At 42.0% G+C, this 25,954-nt stretch overlaps 2 protein-coding genes across 3 annotated transcripts in view; one reads left to right on the top strand and one right to left on the bottom strand.

The window, feature by feature from the left end:
- Positions 1-3,070, top strand: part of SYNRG (synergin gamma) — an 85,615-nt gene extending 82,545 nt beyond the window's left edge. The window contains exons 24-25 of one of the 2 annotated variants that reach the window (XR_010024573.1): positions 10-437; positions 910-3,070. The gene's annotated coding sequence lies outside the window, so the exon portion shown is untranslated. Of the gene's footprint in view, positions 1-9 lie in introns of both variants that reach the window. The other variant, XM_063109391.1, reaches the window with a different exon arrangement.
- Positions 3,071-4,405: 1,335 nt separating this feature from the next.
- DUSP14 (dual specificity phosphatase 14) lies at positions 4,406-23,391 on the bottom strand. Its single transcript, XM_063111314.1, has 3 exons — positions 23,300-23,391; positions 7,012-7,103; positions 4,406-5,726 (listed from the first exon to the last, which is right to left on the bottom strand). Exon 3 carries the CDS (start codon positions 5,632-5,634, stop codon positions 5,038-5,040), a length of 597 nt encoding a protein of 198 aa, XP_062967384.1. The 5' UTR covers positions 5,635-5,726; positions 7,012-7,103; positions 23,300-23,391; the 3' UTR covers positions 4,406-5,037.
- Positions 23,392-25,954: the final 2,563 nt, after the last annotated feature.

Here is a 25,954-nt window from a genome sequence, read left to right as displayed (position 1 = left end):
TTTCTATAGAAAAATTCCTGCTCATCTCCACTGGACAATGGCAGGCCGGTGAGAGCAGATTTACCAAGGTTGCTATTACAGTCGAACCAATTCTCGACTTCTTTCCTTCATTTCTGAAACTGTCAACTGTTGAGAAGACTTTTTCCCAAAACATACCTGGGCACTTTGCAGTGAAGAACATTTATTTTGACAGAGGCCCGAATCCTGTGTATTAGGATGAATATCCTTCCCCTTAAGAGCCTTCACTGAAAACCTGTTTTGCCTCACACAAAGACTGTGAACATGATACTTTTTCAGGCAAGATTTGGAAAGGCAGCACAATGGAATCTCTTTGCAGTGGCCCATCTCCAGATTTCCAAAGATGTCTTCATACGGACCAACACTGCCTGACTTTGCAGTATCTATGAGAGACCTGAAAATTAATTTAGAGCAAGAAGGTAAGAGTTCCCACCCTAGTGAGGAGACAAGTAAGATGTGGGTTTATGGTAGAGAGATACATGACTTAGAAGCACTGGAAGGATATTGTTCAGAAACAGCACTGAATTTTAGAAGGAAAAGGCTCATGTTTTCTGGTATAGAGAATTTTCTTTGCCATTTAAACGGAATGCATAAAATCAGGGGGGGAAAAGCCAAATGGTTAAGGGCTGATATTCCGAGTATTCCTAGGAAGAACATCCAATTCCTAGGACACACAGTTTTCTGAATTGTTGATTATGTGCTTTGTGTAGAGATTCTGAATCTTGCGTGCTTCACTTTGTATGACTTAGGCTCTCTGACCTAGACTTAGTTTTCATTTCTAAGCTGAAAAAGTGGGTTTTGTCTATATAATTGCTGCTTTTACATAATTAATTAATTTTCCCCTTGAGGGAATGCTGTCTTGTTTCATCTTACACCTTTTATTTTCTCCAGGAAAGGTGTAGAACATTTTCTTTAAACAGTTGCTGTGCTGAAGAGGCTTCTCCTTTACCTTGCTGTATACCAGCATGCACAGAGAAGCATTGAGGAGATAAATTTTTCTCACTTGCTCCAGATGACACCATCTCCACCTATTAATGACTGATAGCTATCTCTGAATTATCCCTTTCAGAGCCTTTCCTGCCACGGGTCTGATGGAGTGTTTTTAACAACACAGATGGGCTGGTTTTTAGCAGGCTTTTCCTGCGGCCCCTGTGCTCCGCTTCACCCTGGGTGGCACCCGTGTTTCAACATGGCACAAGAAATCAAGCAGGCTTCAAATTGGTCCTGTAAATTCCGTAATAGAACTATGATATGATAACAGAATCTACCTTTGCCATAAGGATTTATTGCAAGTTTCCCAGTTTGACAGAATTTATATTGCTGAAACATTTTTTTGGAAATGTTGTATGGACTATTATTTTGTCATAATGGCCTGTATCAAAGACATTTTAAATAGTACGTTCAGGCTGGCCGGTTAGCTCAGTGGGTTAGAGCGCAGTGTTGATAACACCAAGGTCAAGGGTTTGGATCCCTGTACCGGCCAGCTGCCAAAAAAAAAAAAAATCAAATAACAAAAGTACACTCACCTGTTAACTAGATCAGTTTCCATTCCTAGATTTTAAGAATGCTGCAGATAAAATTCCTAAGTACAGTTTTCTTCTTCTTCCGCCTCTCCTTTCCTTTCCTTCCTTCCTTTCTCCTCCTCCTTCCCCTTCTCCTCCTGTTAACCACTTCCCTCTCTCAGCTGCTTGACCCCCGCCCTGCCCCACATGTAACTGCTGTCCAGGACTTGAAATACGCACTGAGGAAGTATAATCACTGCTGTCCTGACAGTATGATAGGTTTAGTCACTCCTTGCGAGGTGCAAGAGGAAAATTCAGCAGACATCAACAAAAAGCCCTTGCTATGAGAAGTATTCACTACTGTTAATGATCTGTTTAATACTTGAAATGTTTAATTAGATGCCACCAATAAGGATTTGGGAAGGGTAGAATACCATTGTGCTGATTTTCTTTATTTATACACGTTTATTAAAATGACTCAACACTGCATTCAGCTTCACCTCAGCTCTTGTTAGCCAAGAGCCCAGTGTCCTTGGAAACAGTAACCAAGGTTACTTATTTCCATACCGTGTATTGTGTCAGGTGGCTCCAGCCCACTGCTTGAATGGCGATTAATAAGCACTTTTCTTTTCTGATATTGTGTTTTGCCTTTAAAATTTTTAGGGCTCACTGTGTAATTTAGTTTTTGTCTGGACATGCTTGAAATAGAAGAGGTACGAGGTACAGAGTATATTAGGATGTTATTTATGCTTTATTTTTCCTGTGGCTACTAGTTAGCATCCCCTGTGAGTTGCATATTTTTAAATTATTTGAATATTTTGTGTACATATACATAGTTGGGTTTGTTCGTTTTTGCACTTATTTTATTAAAGATGCCTACTTAAATAATTAGTGTTCTTAAGCTTTCAAAAGATTATCAAGGGCTATATGTTATATCGCTCGCTCTGAACTAGGGAGCACTACTCGCTCTGAACTAGGGAGCACTACTAAAATTCCCCTTAACACCTTCTAGGTCAAACACTTTCTTTTTTGAACAGCTAATAAACTCTGACATTTTCAAAGACATCTGCCATTCAGAAGAGAGCATTATAGCCTGCTGTAGACCATTCCAGCAAATGTCAGAATGCAAGATGTGTTTAGCCTGTGTTTTTGCATGTTCAGGTTACTTAGCATTTCTTTGGAAAACTGTCTATCTAATAACAATATTGAAAAGCCCTGTCCTTGCAAGGTCAAGCCCAGGAAATAAAGCTTAATTTAAGTAAAAACCCTCTCAGGTAAAAAATGCCCCTTTACAAATATTAACAAAATATCATTATAACAAAATTTTTACTTAATTCCTGTATTTATATGTTGATGTAAACACAGTGTAAGTGGTTAGGAAAAAAAGTATTCCTGTGTAACATCTCATTACTTTGTAGCTGTGGCTGTATTAACCAGTGAATGCTGTGGATCCATAGTGAAATGGGTTGTTTTGTGTGTGATGTGGAATATGGTCCTGTATTTTAGAAGATGATGTAGCTTTTTTCCTTTGTTTACATTTTAATAAACAATTGCCCTAATTGACATGTTTAAACATTATAAAGCTTGGCCTCTAAAATATTTTCAGGGTCTGTTCTGAAATAACCACTTGTTAAGCTCCACTAAGTGCTTTACTGTTAGTAATGAAGACTGTCTCGCTACTTTCTCTCTTGGATTTTTTCTTTGCTGGGTCAAGACTGCACGTAGATACAAGTTACTAGGATGAACAGGGGCCTAAGCACTTAGAAATGTGTTAAGTCTTCCCAAGTGCTAAGAACACTCTCAGGTCCATCTCAATAGTTGTGTTTGCCAGGATTTCTACAGGAAATTTTCTGTAATTGCTAACATCTGTCACCAAGTGTTTTCTTACTATATACAATGATTAGTTGGGGGCTCTTATTCAAAAACTGCCAGACTTAAAGCTTGGTTTCATACTAAAGAAGCTGTGGCTTCCCTGGATTATTATTATTGTTATTTTTATCATATGCTTATGCAGCATTTGTTGGTTCCTCTGATTTCCCATAGAAACTATTAACAATTTCATTTTAATTTTCCTATTTAAACAATAATGATGCATGTTTATAAGAGAGGGCAAATGGTATAAAACAAGGTAGAATTTAGATGGAAACCCATTGCCACAAACCAGGTAAAATCTAGAAGATGGTTTGTCTAAACATGTAGCTACTGGCGTATTTGTGGCTTCCTGCCAAAATAGACCAGAAAATCTAGAAAATTATTCCACGGATAAGAAAGCTATGACCTACATAGTAAATGAAGTAAAATAAAGCAAAATAAAGTAATAAAGTGCTGTGACAGTGGTTCTGGTAGACAGTGGTATGGTTAGACTTCCAGGTGGCTCTCCTATCTAAAAGTAAGGGGCAACCTGGTGAATTCCCAGTGGTTTCCCAGGGGTGTGAAATAGGGAAGAGCTCATTAAACTTCCACCACATCCCTGCTGAGTTGTACTGTCAAATTTATTAGCAGTGAACTGGATGACATTTCCAAAGTTAAAGCCATTGCTGTTTGCTTATCACTTATATTGAGGCTTGGTTGAGAGCATTTTTGTGTGTGTTAATAGTCAAGCAGAGGCACACCTTTCGTTAAAACCAATTTCATGAATGGAGGACTCGCCTTTTATCAGAGTGAGTATACACTCTATACTGTTTTCCACTGTTCTAGAATTGTAAGTGATAAATCTGCCCATCTGCAAGATGTGAAACGTTGACATGATTCAGCTAGGATGTCTATTTTAAGTAGCATTCATAATTGTCTGTCATATGAGCCATATTTTAGCACAATTATTGGACAGCATCTTCCATCAACATACATACACATACACCCTTATATTATTAGTAAAAATTCTAATATGTTAAGCAGATATATTTATTAAAAATAATGCTAATATAATCCTGGGGCACATTGATTCCAGGAGGGTTGTTGCAGCAGATTTCATTATAATTACTTAACAGCTAAATAATAAAGGTTTATTTATTTTAACTTACAGAGTCAGTAAATAATAGAGGGGAAAGGAAAGAGTAGGGCTAATCCAGTAGACACTGAAGCTGGTATCAGTCTTCTCCTAAGCAAGTGTTTTGGTCGGCAGCCTGGGGTCTCTAAAGGGTTAATCAGGGCCCAAAATGATTTTTGCACTGAGCTCCTCCTGCACCTGCCATGATGCCAAAAGGCATGGGATTCAGAATACAGCAGAACCAAACAGTTTATTAAACTGTTCAAATTGTTAAAAATGATTAAAAGCCAGTTAAAGATTTTCATAAACACTATTCCAAAATGTTAGTTTTAAAAATGTTGCTAGCATTGTATACATTCCCCTCGTGTTCCCCCCACCACCCCATCTCTTAAAATAAACTTGAACACCCAGTGTAAAAAACACTTGAGGGAGAACCAAAAGTCAACCATTTGAAAAGAAAAGAGGGGAGCAGACGGTGTGTAGCAGATGCTGGTACTGCTCAAGGGGCTGCTGATGCAGGCCTTGGTGGCATTAAATCCCCCAGTAAGGCATCAGGTGTCGGGACTCTTTCTCATAAACGTCTGGAACTATGCCATAAGGTGTCTGTACCATTTTAACTGTCGACTTCCCAAAGAGCTGGCGCTCGTAGTCTATCAGCTGCCTCCAGAAGCCCACATTGGGCCTGATGACAGGCCTCCGGGCTTTCACCCAGTTGTACGCCTCCAGTAGGCACACATTGTGGAATTTCATCAGGTAAGCGATGCAGAGTGTGGCTGACCGGCTTACCCCTGCAGCACAGTGCACCAAGGTGGCCCCATGCTTCCTGCTCACACTGTGGATCTTGTCAGCCACAGTGTCAAAGTACAGTCCAATGGGGGCATGAGGCATGTCGGCCAGAGGCACTTTCACGTATTCAAATTGGGGCCAGTTGAAATTAGGGATCTCAATGGTAGCATTAACGATGCAGGTGATGCCACGAGCTTGGAGGAGGTGCCGATTGGAGGCCACACTGCCTCTGCCCAGGAAGAGAGAGGAGGTGATTTGAGCAATGCCTCCTATGTCTCCCTCGGAAATCATCCGAGGAGCCATGAGAGTCCGTGGTAGTGTGCTGTGACCTCTGGAGCTCATGAAGAAGCCAGCAATCACACTTGCATCATTGGAGACAAGACCAGTGAGTTTTGTTTTCCTCCACCAAGGAATCCGGAATTACAATCTCCTTCCTGCAAAATACAGATATCTGTCAGTACTTTAAATATTGATTCTTCCCAGCCTATAGTGTTTGTGGAATGGGAAGGTGAATGGATCAGAAATACTTATTTTCTATAACAGAGTGCATTCTTTCAAGGATGTAGACACATCTTTTTGTATTGATTAACAGTTAAGAAAATTAGCCTAAGATGCCAGTATGTAAAATCAGTACAAAAGTCAGCTTCCGAGTAATTATCGGGGGAAAAAAAGCTCTAAGTGGAAATAGTCATCTTATTTTTGGAAATGTTAACGACAGAATCATACCCAATGTGTTCCTGAACAATAGTCTTGTAGGGTCCTGCTCTTACTGAATGAAGGGAGTGGTATTCCTTGGTGATTAGGAAGAAATGAGAATTCTGATTCCCCCTATAGCCATGTCTTTTTATATACTTCTTGCCTCCTTCCATAGCTATGGTGGCTATATTTTCAAAAACCTAATTCTAGACAGAGATCTTACAAAAGTATAAAAATGATATCTCATTCGGTAACGTATTTAATGATCTGCCCTTAAGAACTAAAAAGATACTGAATTGGATCAGCTGCAGAAAAGCCAGGTCATCTTAGCTCTTTATTATTTAAAAACAGCTCATATCTGTGACATGTGAACACTTTGGAAATCCAATTAACTTTGGCTAACTTGTGCTGTGGCATTTCCACGGAAATAATCGCAGGCAATTTGAAAGTCATGGTCTTAAAAGACCTATAAATTAAATCCTGTAAGTTATATGAGCATTTTAGCTGACCTGACCATGGGTGTGGCTAAACGATAACTTTACCAGGCCAGCCCGTGGCTCACTTGGGAGAGCGTGGTGGTGATAACACCAAGTCAAGGGTTAAGATCCCCTTACCGGTCATTCATAAATAAATAAATTAAATAAATAAATGAACTAGCTAACTAAACACAAACGCACGCACGCGCGCGCACACACACAACAACTTTACCTTTCTCTGCCAATTCTAAGCTCCAAGAGGAATACCACTGGCTTCACTTTAATATCTGAAGATCTATATTCTCTCGTGAGTGTAATGTTTACTAGAAAATGTCTACATAAGTAATGATAGAAAAGGAAATTCTTAGTTTCCTGAGATTTTAGATACATCAATTCCTCTCACCACAAAAATCACAAGGCTTTATAGTCTGTGCCCACTGGCTAGTGTGCTTGTGCACGTCCAAGTGCTGTACGGAAGCCTGAAGTGACTTCAGTCAGACTAGAACATTCCCAGGCTCCATAGACAAGTGGTGCCTGGTCTACTTACTTGCTGAAGAGTCCGGGGAATGTTGGAGCCCTCAGTCTGGATCCAGAAAGTCCCAGGTGAGCAGTGCTGGTTACAGTGGATATAAATCAGACCTGCAAGAAGACAAGGAAGCAAGGACATGGCCAATCAGGAAGTTCAAAAGAATTCCTCCTGGGTTTTTATTACTAAACTGGGTTTGACTGGAATAAATCTAGGAAGTAGAAGTTGTGCTAAATACTTGTAGATGTGTAATTAAAGAATGCGCCAATAAGAAATATCAACATAAGTCCCAGTTTTTCATTAAAGACATATTAACCCACGGGTGACAAATGTTAAATACAGTTTTGGCAATAACAGAGACGAATCTCTCCTTTTGAAAGGAGGAGATTCAGAGACCAGAACACATGGATGAAATTTAAGGCACTGCAGGATGCTCACTGGGCCTGTAAGAGATGCAACACTGAGCTAAACGTCTCTTCCATGTACCCTCAGTCACCCAGTAGTGTGAGGGCCAGACATCATAGTGGGTACAGCAGCTAAGCAAGATGCAGTGAAGAGAAGACAAGCAGCCATGTGACTGTAACACAAGGTACAGGAGAGTGTGTGCCAGGAAAGAAGTCTACATCAGCTGCTTGCAAGCATGGCCAGGAGTGATGACATTGGACCTGGCAATGAAGACAGCTTCTTGGGGAGCAGGGCTGCTGCATCAAGAGAGCAATCTGATATTTTCGTTGATTTTATTTTCTCTGTTGGCTCTATTTTATTCATTTATGTAATAATATGATGAGCACCATGAACATCATTAAAAATGTGTTCCTCTCCCACCTGTTCCCCTGCCTATTCCAGGTAACCATCACACTTAATTTTTTTTTTTTTTAACAGTTCGGCTGAGATGTAATTGATGTACAAACTGATATACAACTTAAGTGTACAACTTGAGTTCTGACATGTATATACACTTGAGACCCCATGACCTCAAAATAATACACATATCCATCACCCCCCCCAAATTTCTTCACGCTCCTTTATAATCCATCCTTCTTGCCCTCTACCCTCGTTCCCAAGCAACCATTTGTTCTTTTGTTACTATAATTTGCATTCTCCAGACTCTTTTTTTGGCAGCTGGCCAGTACAGGGATTGAACTCTGGACCTTGGTGTTATCAACACCACACTCTAACCAACTGAGCTAACTAGCCAGTCCTTAGACTTTTATGTAAATGGAATCCTACAATTTTCTTTTTGTTTGGTCTTGCTTCTTTCACTCAGCATAATTACTTTGACATTCATCCACGATGTTGGGCATACCAATAGTTCATTTCCTTTTATTGATGAGTAGTATTACATTGTGTAGATATACCATGATTTGTTCATTCACCTGGAGATGGACACTGGGTTGTTTATAGTTTAAAACTATTACAAGCAAAGCTACAGTGAACATTCATGTACAGGTCTTTGTGGAGACATATGCCTTCCTTTCTCTTGGTTAAATACCTTGGAATGAAGGGTTGAGTCATATGCCATTTTTATGCTTAACATTTTAAAATAGTTTTTTAAAAGAAAACTTTAAAAATGGTTATATTATGATGCAGTGGTTCTCAAACTTAGCTTGCATTATAATCACCTGGAGGGCTTGCTAAAACAGATTGCTGGGCCATACCCCCCCCCCCCCGCCCCAGTTTCTGACTCAGTAGTTCTGGAATGGGACACGAGAATTTGCATTTCCCAGGTGATGCTGATGCTGCTGGTCAGGGGACACATTTGAGAACCACTGCAGAAGCAGGTGCTGTGCGGTGCTGCTCAGAATGCTGATGCTGACAGCTCACAAGTCCCTCCCAGAAACTGCCCTTGTCCAAAGGGAGCTGCTCCACCCAAGGTTATACGCCTCTTTGAGGGCTCACATCTGATGACTAGCCAGTACTACAGGGGTACACAGAGAGGTATACAAGTGAAATCACATCATGAAGAGGAACAAGGAAGCAGTGATACAAGGAAACTCGTGTGTGTGTGTGTGTGTGTGTGCGTGTGCGCGTGTGCGTGCGTGTGTGCGTGCACGCGCGCGCGCTGGATGTAAAATATAAACAGGGCAGAAACTTTTAAGGTGAAAACATCCTTTCCCACAACAGAGCGCAGTCTCTTGCCACCACCAAGTCTTTCTCTGGCAGAATCCTACTAGTTTTAAAAGCAAAGTCATGGTAGTAATAAATACAAAATTAGGCCTTCAAACTGCTGGTGATGACTCTCTCCTCAATGTGAAAAATCTGGAAGATGCCAATCAGATTTCCAAGTAGGTTCTCTAGTTGTCTAATTAAGAGGGACTCAGCCTCATGTCCTCCCAAATAATCGTGCTGTCTGGGAAGCTGCTTGTCCTCCTGAGGCAGAGGTGCCCAGGCTCATTGGTCGTTTCAGCTAAAAGGTCTTTATCAAGGACCAACGGTATGTAATGGGTGGGCTGGAGCCCAGCTTATTCTGTTAATTCTCATTCTTTAGGCAGTGATGGGGTACTTAGTGCTGCAGGGGAAAGAAAACAGATTGTGAGTCCTCAGGGCAGAATCCAAGTGAGACAGACATGATGCTCCATCCCTGCTGCCGATAGTCAGTCTCATGCCAACAAACCTGCTTAAAATGCCAAAGCTGGTCTCAAGTTTTAGAAAAACAACTTCTGCCAGAGAGCACAGATATTTTATATGCTCCTCAGACAAACACTACTGACCTCCTTCACAGACTGGAAAATACAAGGTTCAGAAAAGGTGAGTTGATTTCAACTTAGAGAAGACCAGCAGTAAAACCACAAGAAGATCCAAGGTGTCTGGGCTTCTAGCTTAAGACCACACACTTCTCTGTGTGACTGTGTGCGGTGGCTGTGTTCTCATTACCTGCCATACAGTGCTCTAACACCAGCAGCCAGTGCCTGCAATGCATGGAAGGGGTCGAGGATCTACCTAAAAATATGTTTAAATGCTACTTACAGAAAAGACAGCCTAGATGAGCTGAGCTGCTCCAGTTTCCCTTAGTGCCCAGAAAAGGGAACTCCTGCCACAGTCTGGCGCACTGTTCAGTGCACAGAAAGCCCTCCTGACAGCAAAGAGACCTGGGCAGGGAGTAGTCCCAGAGTATGCACAATGAGAAGCCCTAGTCTGGTCCAGGTCTAAGATTAGCAGAACTTGACTGTAAAGAATTTTAAAAACCCACAGGTATTATTACATCACGGGTGCATCAAAACTGACTTAGTAAAGTGTACTGGGAGAAAAAGATCTCTTAGGACAGCTTGACCCATATTTGAGGGATCAAAGATTGCACGGCACTCTCTGAGTGAACAGCCACTCCTACTGCAGCACACTAGTCTCTGATTCGAGGACGACCACAGAGAACACCAAGGAATGTCCACATTGCTGTCCATGGTGTTCAACACAGCCTTCCCAAGCTGCTCGGGCAGCTGCATTTACTTCTTGGAAGAAGAAATGCTTCCCTGGTCAGGGGGAGGGGGTGGGATGAGGTGAAAGAAAGAAAGGAGGAACTGTTCTAAACCAACCCCAGAAAGCTTTTTTTAACCAGCTGTAAGGAACATCTTGTCAGAGATGATGCTGGTCTCTGTGAATAATAAGCATCAAGCACTAAATGCTAAACACAATGCAGAATTAGTGTCTGCCCAGTGGGCCTGTGATCTCTATAACGCATAAGCTAATAACAACTAATTGCTCCATGCACTGAAGAGCTTCCTGGGATGTGGGCACCAGCCTTGTGGTTAGCACTGGCATCCACACCTGGAGCAATGACGACTACCACACCGAGTCACTACCCGGAGGCACGGCCTATTCGGAGCATCCATCCTGTTGCCATGAAGACTACTTTCCTATTTTTTTTTTAAATGATGGCAACCACTAAAATCAGCAGTTAAAGAACTGAAATTCTATCTACTGCTTTTTGTTCTCATGTTGAACAAGCAGAAAGTGGCCACAATAGTGCTAGAGATGACTGTAAAATGATCTGACTAAAATATTTTTAGCTTTAGGAATTTCAGAGGGTCAGAGTACATACTTCAGGTCTACACTGTTACTTTTATACTTGAAAAGCTTATGTAATCACATTTTCTCTTTCCATTAAATGTCTGTCTAGTTTGTTTAAAAAATTAAAAAACCTTAAAGCTGCTCTTTTTAAAACAGAGGTATTTTAGCCTACACTGTCATAAATAAATAAATTCATACTATTTTTCTCATTCATTTTCATAATTAAATCAGAAATGTGTTCCACTGGGGGAAAAGTTCAAATATTCACTCTTAAAAATAAAATCACAATGTGAAAATATTTCATTAAGGAAAAATAATTTTCTGGCAGAACATTAGGAGTAAAATTCAAACAATTAAATGTTGAGTTATAGTCATATTAAAGTAAAATGAAGCAAAAGATATTCATAAATTATTCTCAGTCACCTGGAAAGATTTAGCAATTTGGCTAAAATCCCTCAATACCTTTCAACATCTTACATTTGGAGGATGGGTCTTTTTTGCTTTTCCCACCATATTAACTGATGTGACAGTGTTCTGGAGTGAGGATAAAAACACATAATACACATAAGGCTAAAGGCTGGGAGTCACCATTCTGGTTCAGCCAGATATTCCCCCAGTGTGGCGCGTAGCTGTAGAGCAACTGCCTATGTGGTCGTCACCAGGCTGACCATCTTGATGTCCATATGTGGACCATCTGCCCAGCAACATGGCATCTGATGAGCCTAACAAAAACTGACCACTGTAAGATACTAGCCAGCTGCCAGATGTGGAATATGCCACAGCCCAAAGGAGATGGGCAGTCCACTTGATAAGAGCAGAGAGAGAAAAAAAAAAAAAAAAAAGACAATATGGTGACATACGTGCACAGATTTTAAGTTTTGTTCCATATGATAAATTCAGAGATGCTCCATGCTGGAAACAGGGTGAGCAGAGTAAGGTATGTTTTTATAATTATAAAAGGTAATTATAAATAATTATAAAAGGTAGAGGTATGTATTTTTTTGGATACCATGGAGTGATCTGTTCACATTTAGAGTTGAATTTTTGAATTTGGTCCTCACCCACCCTGATGCTTACCCACTCTTCACACAACAGTATTTACTGAGTTCTTGCCATGTTTTCAACACTATGCTGAGTGTTGTTTTGGACCACTGCAAAATGTATTTGACAAAGATGGCCACAACACTATCTCCCCTCCCACATGATGTTCTTACAGCGTAATCTTGACACTCCTGCCATCCAATAGTGGGGTTTATGTCCCCTCCCCTTGAACCTGGAGAAACTTTTGTGATTGTATCAACCAAAAGAATACAGTAGAAATGATGCTTCTGGGGCTAGATTATACATACTTCACAGACTTTTACCTCATTCTCTTGGGACTTGTTCTCAGAACCCAGCTGCCATGCTGTGAGGAAACCCAAACAAGCCCAGCAGAAGTACCACATGGAGAGGCCATATGGAAGTGGTCCAGCCCACAACCCAGCCAAGGTCCTAGCTGATAGCCAAGATCAACCATTAAATACATGAGTAAAGACATTTCAATATGATTCTAGCTCCTAGCTATCAAGTCGCCTTTGAATCTCCCAGCTAAGGCCCCAAACACTGTGAAGCAGAGACAAGTTGTCCCCAGTATGTCAGATCCAAATTCCTGACCTACAGGAATCCATGAGCACAATAAAATAGTTATTTTACACCACTGAGTTTTGGAATTATGTTATGCAGCAATAGTAACCAGAACAGAAAAGGTAACATAATACATAAACCTGTGCTAAGATTTTATCATCTTAAAGAGGTGACACAAGATATGCATGTAAAAACAACCGAATAACAATAAGAGACAGATAACACTAAGTGAATCAAATGACTAGTGCAGCAATGCAAAGAGAACGCACAGGATCACAGTAAAGTAAAAACAGTCAACAGTGCTGAAAAACTGAGTTGTTTCTTGAGGAGGTGTCTTACAGATTGTACTATCATGCTTTTTCTCCAATCCATTTAAAACAGGCTGCCATTCTTGCTTTTCAAGCACTTCCTTATTTTTAGATTCCAAATGGAGAACACAAGCCCTTTTCTATAGCCCCTCACTACTCAGAGTGTGACCCAAGGTCCAGCAGCATCAACACCACATGGAGCTTGATAGAGAATTTCAGGCCCTACCCCAAGGCCTACAGAATCAGGTTCTATCGTTTAACAAGATCCCAAGTGATTCGTATACACATTCAAGTGGGAGAAGTGTCGCTTTCATTAATCTGCCTCATTCTGTCCCACTGGACTTGCTGAAGCAAATTTGAGTGCCTGTCCTGTTTAAGCCACATGAGCTTGCTCAGCCTATCCCGGATCAGTATCATTCTGCTGTGATTCCCAGATGAGAAATCAGAGATAAATGGAGGTGAAGAGCCTTTCCCAGACTCTACATAGAAAATTAGTAGCCCCACTGGGACCAGAACCCTCCTTCCACAAGTTGTCCATTTGTTGATTAGACATGCAATCTGACCACAACAGATCAACCAATCTAAAGACCAAAACGTACACTTCATCAGGGAAAAAAATAAAAACTGCAAAGGGGAAAGAATTAAGGAACGTAAAGCCAGTCTGATTGTGCTTTATCTATAATCTGGATATTAATCTCTAAAAATCCTAAACTGCTACTGGCATGAGATGGTCTTTGGGTGTGAAAAATCTGATGAAACTGAGCCAAGAAAATGCTTGCAGAAGTCCACAATTACATTTAAACTTGTTTGGTGATAACCGGAAATGAGTTTGTGTGATTGCTTATATAAATACTTTAAAATCTTCCAGGAGTAAGTGGTAAAAATTAAATGTGAATCACAGATATTTGGTTAAATGGTAAACTTTGATTTATATATTTATTTTTAAAAAAACAAACAAACACACACATCAGCAATAAAATCCAGGTAGACATGTTTGCCTCAAAACTGCCAAAGTCACTACTGCCCTCTGAGAAGCAGGACCATGAAATCTCAGAAAATGCAGGTCTTTTCACAAATAAGATCTCAGTCCTTAAAAATTCATTATTACTTTAAGGAAGACAAAAAAGGAATTTATAAGTTAGAATAAAGTTCACAGGGCTAAGAGCTCAGTAGTTAATAGTTAATCACCCTTTGATCATCTTTCCCTTTGATGTCTCCTTGGACTTATCAAATCCTTAAAACTCCAGCAGTGAGCTTCAGCATGTTCCCTTACAAGGACTTCCTCATCATACCCCTGGCCCAATCCCACCTTTTTTTGAGTGTGAGTTTATACCAAATTACGTTCATTTATGAAGCATTGATAAATTTATTTCCCATCTTTCTTTATAAATCAAAGGCATCTATAACTAACCACTAGAGTTCCTGAGCAGGGTGTGATAACCAGTTAAGTCTTTTGCTTTAGCTGGATGGAGGGAACGTGGTGAAGCTACACTCCCCTCTCATGCAGACAGACAGCAGACCTACTGCATTTTGACGGCAGCTGGGTGTCTCAGCCATCCTGCAAGCTAAGGGAGGAATCAAGTTTTCAGCTGGTGAACAGGAGTCAAAAGGCAGAGGATCTTAAAGTTGTTCCCTTGGCTTTAATTGTCTCCTGAAAAAAATATTTTCTTAAAATACAATAAGATAATATACACAATTCTCTCTATATTCCAAAAACTGTTAAAACATTCCTAAATTACAGTTCACACTCTATAAGAGAATGCAGTGGCCTCTGGCTTCATGGCTGGCAGCCCAAATCTAGCCATCACTTGTTTTTGTACTGCCTATGAAGCTAAGAATGGTTTCTACGTTTTTTTAAATGGTTGAAAAAGAAACCAAAAGAATAGTATTTCATAGCACATAAAAAATTATATGAAATTAAAATTTCAGTGTTCATGAATAAAATTTTATTGGAACGCAGCAAGATTCATTTGCTACTTAACTACAGCTGCTTTCATGCTACGGCAGACTTAGAAACTGCATGGCCCACGAGCCTAAAATATTTACTACCTGGCCTTTTACAGAAAAAGTTTGCCAACCCCTCATTGAAATTAATAAGTTATAGGGCCGAGCCCGTGGCGCACTCGGTAGCGTGCTGCGCTGGCAGCGCGGCGACGCTCCCGCCGCGGGTTCGGATCCTATATAGGAATGGCCGGTGCACTCACTGGCTGAGTGCCGGTCACGAAAAAGACAAAAAAAAAAAAAAAAAAAAAAGAAATTAATAAGTTATAAAATCATCATGGTATTGTAAAGTATTTTTCTAAGTATGGTCCTGGGCTGGCCGGTTAGCTCAGTTGGGTAGAGTGCAATGTTATGACACCAAGGTCAAGGGTTTGGATGTCCTTACCGGATAGCTGTCAAAAACAAACAAAAAAACAAACTGTGGTCCTAAGGAGGCCTACATGATAATCACCTGGGCCACTTGTTAGAATGCAGACTCCTAGGCCTCACCCCAGATCTACTTAATCAGAATTTCTGGAGGTGAAGGTTTGGGAATTTTTATTTCTAGGAAGTACCTCTCTAAGAAGGAATCTAAAAATATTAAAATTAAGCTGCTATTGTAAAAAAAAATCTACTGTAATTTCTAGGATAAATGGAACAAGAAACTCCACAGATGTAATTCATTTTTTAAAGAAGGTTATTCTCAAATAAAATAATACAGTAGTTATTTGGACTTAAGATATAATCCAGGACGAAGCAAGTTCCATTTCATTGCCATGTCGAATCATCTTTGGCTAAAAGTTTATACCAAGTAATTGAAGATCCATAAAACACTGAATATGAATACTTTTCTAATTTTTGTTATAAGAAACATCATGTGACATGATGTACCACCTTTAATCCTGAAAGAGTTCTGTCCTCTAAACACAGAACACGTGACAGTACAAAATAAAGACTAGTAGCGATTTCTGTGTCCTCTTGACATTCATCAAAAATGCACTGTTTGACTTAAAATAGGTATTTAAATAAATCAAGTGGTTTGGAATGTGTGATATTATGATATGTGCATTTTGGTTTTTGTCCACAGTTCCTGGTTTGCTCTAAACTTCCCTTGCCTCTCTGTCTTAGACCTGGCCATAAAGAAATCCTCTGACCTACCTTGCCTGACTATAGGTGATAAGACCCCCATTTCAGGAGTCCTGCCCCATACTCAGGAGGAAGGAATGCTGCACAGAGAGGCCAAGAATCTGAACAAACAGTCCTTGCTGGATTTCCACACTCAGTCTATTAGTATTAAATCATACCCTTTTTCTCCAAACACATTTCTACACAATTGTCCATGCTTGAATCATGCCTGCATAATGAAGCTTCCATAAAAACTCAAAATGACTGGGTTCAGTCTCTAGATAGCTGAACACATGGAGGTTCCTGGAGGTTGGGGTGCCCAGGGAGGGCATGGCAGCTCCACACCACTCCCCCATACCTTGCCCTATGCATCTCTTCATCTGTATCCTTTGTAATATCCTTTATAATAAACTAGTAAGCATAAGTGTTTCCCTGAGTCCTATGAACCACTCTAGCAAATTAATTGAACCCCAGGAGGGGGTTGTGGGAACCCCAATTTATAGCCAGTCAGTCAGAAGCCTAGGTAAAACAGCCTTGGGCTTGCAATTAGGACCTGAAAGTTGTGGGAGAGGGGAGCAGTCTTGGGGACTGAGCCCTCAATCTGTGGAATCTGATGCTATCTCCAGGCAGATAGTGCTAGAATTGAATTGGAGGATACCCAGCTGGTTTCCACTGCAGAACCACTTGGTGTCTGGGGAGAAATCCCCACACTTTTGATCACAGAAGTCTTCTGTATTGATTTTTTTTTTTTCCTTTTTATTTTTTGGCGGCTGGCCAGCACGGGGACTGAACCCTTCTCCTTGACCTTGGTGTTATCAGCACCATGTTCTAACCAAGTGAGCCAACCAGCCAGCCTTTCTGTGCTGACTGTTGCTGAGTAGGAGTATAGGAAACTTTATTTCTATACAAGTGTACTTCAAAAAGTTCATGGAAAACCAGAATTAAGACAGTATGAATCTTTCCGTGAACTTTTTGAATTACCTCATATTCTCAGAAGGAAACCTGTCAACTTCATAGGCATGAATGTTGTCTCAATGGGGAAAGAAGAGAACATGGGTCCCAAGGGTGAAGGCTTCAGCTTTATAATGCTTAATTGTTTTTATGAAAGAAAAGAGAGATAAAGTAAGTATGACCAACGATTATGAGTGCTGAGTAATGGCTGGTTAAACTGCTCCTTGTAATTTCCTATTTCAATTTCTAAAAATAAAAATTATTTTCAATAGAAGAAAATCAACTACAACAAATGGCTGTCAGTCCAAGCCCCCTCCCCAGTCTCTGGCCTGAGCCTGGCAGTGTTCTTTACATGGGAGCCAGAATAATAAGTTGATTTGGTGAGAGAACCTGGCAAGGATACCAGTGTGGCACAACAGCTAAATTAGCAAAATTGTTCATTGTAAATCTTGATTTCAAATTTATATGTAATTGGTATTCTGACAGTGCTCTCCCAGATTTTATTTTCACCTGTGCTTCCGCAAAACTTCAAGCAAATTCAGCTCACGGTCCCTCTCTCCCATGTGTGGAGGGCCGTTGCTCCACGTGTTCTCCCTGCCACCTAAATGTTTACTAGTCAACAGAAGCAGCATGTTCTTGTTAAAGACTTTTCTCATGTGTACCCACAAACTCAGAGACCTAAGAGTGAAAAAAAAACCCCGCCACAGATCATTGATGCTGACACTGTTCTGAGATAAAGGCAGAAGTAAAGTAAGCTCAGCAGTTGCACATGAGTTCCTTTCTTTTTTTTTTTTTTTTTGCAGTCAGCCGGTACAGGATCAAACCCTGGACCATGGTGTTACCAGAACCACTGAGCTAACCAGCCAGCCCTACCTATGAATTTCAAAGAAGCCTTTTTGTTCACTGAGACTTCCAACTGGACGGGAGGTCTCTGTCATTGTAAGAACAAAAATGGGAAATGCAGAGGTGAGCTGGGTGGGCCATACATGACAGGGCATGGCCATGACCACCACACCCTGGCTCCTCGCCTGGGCAGTGGGTGTGAAAACAGAGATCATCTGTGAACACTGCCCACTGGAAGGCCAACGGGGTACATCAAAGAACACAAACAAGATCTCGCCCCCCGTCACTCAGATTAAAAGGTTCTGACACTACCTTTTACTCCTCCTCCTATGGGGTGTCTTTTCTTGAGAGTTCTCATTTATACATGTGTGGTCTTTAAAATTATGATTAGAGACTCTGACAAAAATCTTTATTATATAAGCAAAACAGTATTTGTGACTTATGTGAATAGAGACTAAAAATAAGAGTAATTTAGCCATTTTCCAAGATGCCTTACAGAAGAAACGAAAAAGATCTACAAATCTCATATTCTTTGGGCTGGTGTTCTTCCATCATCCCTCCAGCTAAGAAAAAAGATTTCCCTGAAGGTACATTGTAAACCTGTAGAACTGTAGAATATTCTGCTCTAAGGACAGAAACAGACTGTTAGCACATAATACTAGGCACGTACTCAACAAATACCTGAATCTGATACCTGCCCTGAGGTGACTTCCCATTTCTGCCCATCCTCTCTCGTAAACACACACACACACACACTCACCCTAGCTTTAAATCCAGCTAGCAAAACCAAACTCAGGCAAAGTTAACCTGGCAACTGTCTGCTCAGAAAGCAGGAATTCTCTATACCAAATCCAGCTCTTAACTACCTATACCCTTGCATACAAAGGAAGACTTGGAGAAAAATACATTTTAAAGATTGTAGGGCCGAGCCCGTGGCGCACTTGGTAGAGTGCTGCGCTGGGAGCGCGGCAACGCTCCCGCCGCGGGTTCGGATCCTATGTGGGACTGACCAGTGCACTCACTGGCTGAGTGCCGGTCACGAAAAAACGACAAAAAAAAAAAAAAAAGATTGTAAAAGAGTCAGTTATTCCGTAGCAAAGGAACTATGGTTACTTCAGAATTGACTAGGAAGAAGTACAAGCCACCGTATGAGCAAGGTCTGTACTCAGGGCCTTAAGCACATGCACACAAGTGTGAGAGTCCCTGTCCTCAAAGAGACACTTTCACAAGCACAGGCCTGGTTCCTGCACACATCACACACTGACTGTCCTACACATTTAGGGCTGGGCACAAGGTAAGCATTCACCAGTAGGATTCACTCAAGACCTTTAAAAGACACTTTTATTTTTAGTACTTCTTTTTTAATTTAAATTTTCCTATGTGTAGTGGATTGAATTATGTCCCCCCACAACTCACTGAAACTTGAATTGTGTCCCCCAAGTTTTATGTATTAGAAACTTGGTCCCCATTGTGACTCTTAAGAGGGTGGGAAATCCTATTATAGTCATTGAAAGGTGGAGCCTTGAAGAGGTGATTGGATTGTAGGACCATGCGGTAGTGAATGGATTAAACACGGTGGTCATGGACGTGGTTGTGAGGGCTTTGAAAGGAGAGAAGAGTCTCTCTCTCTCTTGCTCTCTCTGCTTCCACCATCTTGCAATGTGAGACCCCTGTGTCACTGTCGCCATCACCAGATGGACTTTGGACTTCCCAGACTCAGAAACTATAAGCAATAAATTTCATTGTCTTTATAAATCACTCAGTTTCAAGTATTTTGTTATAAACAATGGGAATGGACTAGTTTGCTATGACTACTTATCTAAAAAAAAAAAAAAAAAAAATCAATGGAAGGATTCTATTGGTTATCTGTCAACCAAATAAAGTGAAAAACCATTTCATGTTTGAGTGGTATGTTAGTTCAAACCACATAACTAAACGTAAGTAAATATAAATACACTGGTACATAATGGGCCAAGAGTCAGACCACCTAGGTAACATTTATTCACTCATTCAAGAAACATCCAAGCATATTGTGGTTAAACAGCAAATACAATGGATTATAAATTCAAGGCTGACACCACTGAAGAATGTAAATTGGTACAACCACTTTGGAAAACAGGCATCAACTAGTAAAGCTGAAGGTATGCACATCTGACCCAGGATTGTTCATAATTGTCCCAGACCAAAAACAACCCACGTGTCCATCAACAGCGGAAGGATAAATAATCTGTGGTATGTTCATACAAAAATTAACTACAACAACATGGGTGTATCTTAAAAAACAGCATGCTGTATGAATTTAAACAAACAAAAGACTACGTGTATATATGCACAAGTGTGTGTATATGTATGTATGTGTGTGTCTGTGTGTGTATATATATATATAAAATGCTGACCAAAAGAAAGAAAAAGGATCCAAAAGAATTCCTACTTTGAACCCATTTACAGAGGTGAAAAAAAAGCAAAACAAAACTATGTTGTTTACAGATTTATACTTGGGGGTAAAAACTACAGAAAAAGAAGGAAGTGATTTCCACAAAAGTTAGAGTAGGTTACCTCTGGGCGAAGGGGAGAGGTTGTCCTAGAGAAAGAGTAGGGGGAAGATACTTCTTGACCTGCAAGATAGTTACACTTGTATTTTCTTTCAGATAATTCAAGTCATCCATTTGTTGCGTGTTATAACTCACAATTAAAAAGGTTAAATAAATACAATGTTGATTTCCAGGAATTCAGAACTATGACACTAATTCTAGCCAACCTGGGGAAACACTTACTCTCTGAATGTCACTATTAGCCTGTCAGCTTCATAATGTCAGGGACTTTATTTGCCTTCTACCCCAGTATTCAGCACAGTACCTTTAGCATGGTAAAAAGTCCTCAATAAATGTTTAATATATAAATCAACAAACTCCTGACATGAATTTTGTTTTAACTCACCCATTTCCTGAAGTTGGTGATTCAAAATGTGCTCAATTAACACTTTCCTTCCCTTTCTTTGTCTTCACCCCAGTGAAGCTTTTATAAATAATAAAGCTACCACCTTAAATGTTAGCACTGTTAAGTTTATACCCAGCCAGTCGTTACTTTAGCAACTCTCCCTGTCTCCACTCCCGTTTATGCCTCTTTATAAGCAAAGAAAAGGCAAATATACTAGTAGTCCTAGGCTTTTTTTTTTAAAGAAAGTTTTCATTTGCACTTGAGAATAAAGCCTAGGATCATAATGATTCATCTATTCTGAAGTTGTTTAAGAGGGGGTCATTTGCCCATTGCCCTGAGAAATACCACCATGCTATCAGGGTTAAAACTTTATAACCCAAAAAACAAGACGAAAACCTTACAACCAGTTGTACTTAAAAGCATGCTACCTGTTCTGTACAGAAGCCAAATCTCTAGGAACGGGACTAGTCAATTTTAAAATAATTAATTTCACTTAAAAAAAAAAATCACTTAAAAAAAAAAATCACTTTATGCAAATAGACATTTATGAAAATGCTTAGAAGAGTCTAAAAGAATACATACAAGATACACACAGCAGTTACTTTTGAGAAAGATGCTCAAAAGAAGGCCTCTTCAGTAAAGTTTTAATTTTTGCAGAGAATGATTAATATATTTTCCTGCGATATTGGAAAAAAGCATTTTTAATCCACCTTGCCTTAAAACAAAATCCCAGTTGCAAAGGAATCCATCAAAGCTCATCTTTGAAAAATGCTAACGTTTTTATGCTAAAGTTTTAAAAGATTTCCTGTACTTATATAACTGGCCAGTTTTTATGACACGAATATACATTTATGCCATTCTATTAAAGAATATTACAGAATTCATACCTGCAGTCAACCAATATGAAAGATTTCAGATGAGAACTCAGCATAAACACGTTCGACACCGACGTTTAAAAGATCTGGAATGAAGGAAACTGTCTCCAGTTTTATGGGGGAAAGCCAAAAATATCAAGCAACTAACTACCTCTCCTCCCCCAAGCGTCAGAAGATGAGTCAGAGCTGGAGGCAGGAATAGGGCCCATGTGTCAAGCCGCCTGTGCAGGGCTCCTTCCTACCTCCTCCAGCAACCCTCTTCCCTCACCCAGGTCGGGGGTCTCTCCCCTGGCCTGTCCTTGATGTAAATTCTCAGGTGTCTCTGGCAAAGACGAGGCAGTTATTCTTTCATTCTGGGAGTGCCTCATTCCCTGCGTTTCTCTAGGGAACCGAAACTGGGGGGCTTGATGAGTCCACAAGTTAACAATAACCAAATTGCAGCTTGAAGGAGTGGAGCTTCCAGAAATACATACACACAACTCTGGGACGAATACAGCACCTTTGTTCCCCTCATTTTAAAGAGCAGGAAATAAGCAGAGAGAAGCTGTGACTTGTCTATTGTCATTTAACTTTGTAGCAGAGCTGAGTCCCAGGCATGGATTTGGCTCAGAGAAGATGTTCCAACATTCCATTATACTTCTGAGTGGCCTTAGGGACTAGGAATTCCAGGAAACTCTGGGTTAAATCTCTTGGTCCGTATTCTTTCAAGGTTAGTAAGGAGTCCGGAATTCGCTCTTTGCCTCCATTTTTACATCTGTAAAACGGGATGGTAACGTTCTCCACCTACCTCTCTTATAAAACTATAATGAACAGCTAACGAGTTAACACATGCTAAATGCCTTGAGGTCCTGCTGGATGGAAAGTACAAGGTGGTTTTTAAAAAATCCCTACACAGGAAAACTGCACTTGTAAGCCACTCCTCCTTCCCTTGCCTCTGGGATGCCCAGTTGCCATAACACTGGCTGGTACCATGGGCACCATCCACCTAAATAAAATAGTTATACAATCCGCTACAGCAGGCAACTGCTCTCTCACACAAACAACTCAACTTTGCTCCGGAGCAAGTGCACTTAGGAAAAATGAAAAGACATATGTTAGCACTGTGCACACCAATCTACCAAGCGGAGAAATACTCAAGTGGAATACTTGGCATCGCTCAAAGTCAAGTTGCTTCTGTCGAGCACCAGAAACCTTTGGAAGATGCAGAAAGCCGCCGTCGGCGCCTCGGGCTCTGAGCGGGTGGACGCCGCCGGCGGGGTGAGGAGGTACAGACAGAGGCCATGGCGGGGCCGGAGGGCAGAAGGGTCAGGAAGGAGGAGGAGGGGCCAGGAGCAGACGAAGAGGCTCGCGACCGAGCGCAGAGGGCCGGGGTCCGGTGCGCCCGCGCGTCAGCGGCGGAGGGGGAGCAGCAGGGGCTGCGCGCCGAGGGCAGGCGGGGCCGGGCCGGGAGGAGCGGGCGCTGCGGAGGGCTCCGGGCCTCTCCTCCCCCGCCGCCCCGAGGATGCGAGAACCGGCCGGGAGCAGGTGAGGGCGCCGGCACAAAGTTTCCAGAGACGAGGGTCTCGCGGGCCTCGCGGTCCCGCCGGCTCCCCGGGGCCCCGTTCGCGTGAAGTCCCGCCTGCCCCCACCCCCGTCCCCGCCCCCGCCCCGCGGGCCCCGTACCGGCGCGGTGCGGCTCGCAGCCGGGGATCCGTCCTCCTGCGCTGCTCGCGGTTTCTGCGGGCTGAGCGCCGCGCGCGCCCCTCCTCGCCGCTCCGCCCGCGCCCGGGGCGGGCCGCGCGCACGCTCCCTGAGCCCCGCCGCTCTCTCCCGAGGGGGGGGGCGCTCGGGGCGGGGGACGCGGGGGACAGCCGGCGGCGCGCGTGCGCGCTGTGTCTCGGCGCCGTGCGGTGCGGCCCCGGCGCGCCCTGGGCTCCCGCGACAGCCCGTGCCCAGGCACTGCCCTGTTGTCTCCTAACCTGTCTTACGCCCTGGCGACCCCTTCCTTCCTCCCTTCAGCATCTTCCTACTAGGCGGGTTTGAGGAGGAGGTGCAAGGGTGGTGTCCTAGGGGACTTTGTGGATGTGAGAGGATTAAAGGCAAGAAAACAATCTCAAAGATGTGAAGACCTCGGGGAGTGACTAATCGCCGCCTCTCACCCACCCGCGCCTTCTATCCAACACGGGAGCGCCCAGGAGTTGGGACGGAAGAGTGAAGGGAAAATAAGTGTCATGGCAACTGTTGGATGCATTTTGCCAGGACAGGTATGGGCAGTTTCTGGTAACTGTGGGAAGCTGTATCGCTCAAGAGGAGGTGTACACATGGCCAGCTTCTGCCTGCCGCAGACCCCCCAAACACCACCACACCGCGGGTGCCTCTCAAAAAGCCGGATCCACAGCCCCGGCCTCCGAGGTAGGGCCTCCAGAGCCCGGGCTGGACACACGGGTTCGTTTGACGGCTTATTTGCTGTGCCATTATGAGGGTCTTTTTAAATTAGGTCTGCCCGTCGACAACTTGAATAGATGCAAAGCGGACTTTTCCCAGCACAACCCCGCCCTGCCTTCGGCTCCTGGCAGGTGAGGGGAGAAACGGGGGAGGGGAGGTGTAAACGACTTCCTCAAGGCTCTGCGGTGAGTCAGACACCTGGGAGTACTGACTCCATGCCCAGTGCTTTACTCACCAGACCCAGCTCCTCGCCGTTGTAAATCGTTGGCAACAAAACTGCTGAAGAGTCAAAGGAGCAGTCATAGGTTTGCGGGGAGGGGTTAGTGGGAGAAGTAAAAACTGAACTTGGGGTTTACAGCTCCCGACATCTTCGACCCGAAGCCTTGAGGCTTTTTCTTGCTCTTCCTGAACTCCACTGGCCAAGCGGATTCAGTCATCCTGTGGGTGCTAGAATATCTATAAGTTCTGTCTGCTTCCCAGGCAAAAATATAAAATCAAAGGCATTTTAGTGATAAACCTGGGAAGGCCAAGGAGAGAAAGGACTAGACTGGAGAGATTTATTTTTGCCTTCGTAAGAAGAGAATCAAAGCTATAAAAGTAGGCAAAATCAATCTATGAGAGAACAAAGCAGAACACAATTCAGGGTAAAGCACTAGCAGTTCAAATCTTGCCTGGGAAAGGCACCTTCCCAACACTAAATTTTTCCATTATCTAGTGACTTATTTTTCACGTGACAATACAAAAATAGCAAAATCTCTAATAGAAATGCTTGTATGTCACTTTCATTTCTGCTTCTCCCCCTACAGTCCTTCTTTCAGTCAATTCAATGACTCAGCAGCACAAATAGATATGTCCCTCTTCAGATCCAGCTTGTTACACAGAAGGCAGTTTTCCAGAACAAGCTCTAGTTAGTGACAAGGAGCTGTGCATTTTTATAGATTATTGGGAACTAAGCTATCACAAAGAATCATACCCTCATTAGCGAAGAGGCGGGAGGTAGTCCAGAGTATGTGTGGTGTGCTTGCTATGTGTGTAAAGATCTAGAGATTAAGAAAAGTAGGAAGAAGTGCTGAAGTCAGTAGGACCATTTAATGACTACACATATGCCTGTGGGCAGGGAGGTGCTTTATGCCACTACAGAATTTGGAAATGTGGGCTTCTATATATGCCTCTACAAAAATGTAATTTGAAGGTATTATCTTCTAGACCAGCACTGTCCAATAGAACTTTTATGTGATGATGGACATCTTCTGTATCTCCACTGTCCAACACAGGAGCCATCAGCCTCTTATGGCTACTGCGCACTTGAAATGTGGCTAATGCAGCTGAGGAACTGAATTTTTATTTGTATTCTATTTTAATCTATTTAAATTGAAATAACCACATATGGCTAGTGGCTACCTTACTGGACAGCACATGTCTAGACTATAAATATGTGAGTTTCTTTATAAGTATCAACTATTTTAGATGCAGAAACATTTTAGAGGCTGTCTGCTTGTACAAAAGTACAATTTGTCAGTGCCCAGGGAGGGCTAGGTTCCTCCTGACTACAACTAAATAAGCAGTGCTTTAATGTGGTGCAACTTCTGTGCAGAATGAGAGCTGATCTGATTGGAAACTAAGTACAGAGTGGAAACTTCTACTCTGCTTAGCTTCTAAGGCCCGCCTTTCCAAAAACATTCTCTTTAATTGCTTGGGCAATGACTATTCTGTAGATTAATCCAACTTTTATGGATCCCTCAGAAAGAATAGTTGCATCTTCCATTCATATTATTGCCTCTGGTTAACAAATCAGCAACAGCTCTGATGTATTGGTCAGAATTGGGGAACAGCAGTGATCAAGGCTCCCCAATTCACAGCAGTTTGATTTCAGGGTGCCATCAGGTCTGTGGC

The sequence above is a fragment of the Cynocephalus volans genome, chromosome 10, assembly GCF_027409185.1.
Source record: "Cynocephalus volans isolate mCynVol1 chromosome 10, mCynVol1.pri, whole genome shotgun sequence".
NCBI classification, from domain to species: Eukaryota; Metazoa; Chordata; class Mammalia; order Dermoptera; family Cynocephalidae; genus Cynocephalus; species Cynocephalus volans.
This window is presented reverse-complemented; position numbering and strand designations above follow the sequence as displayed.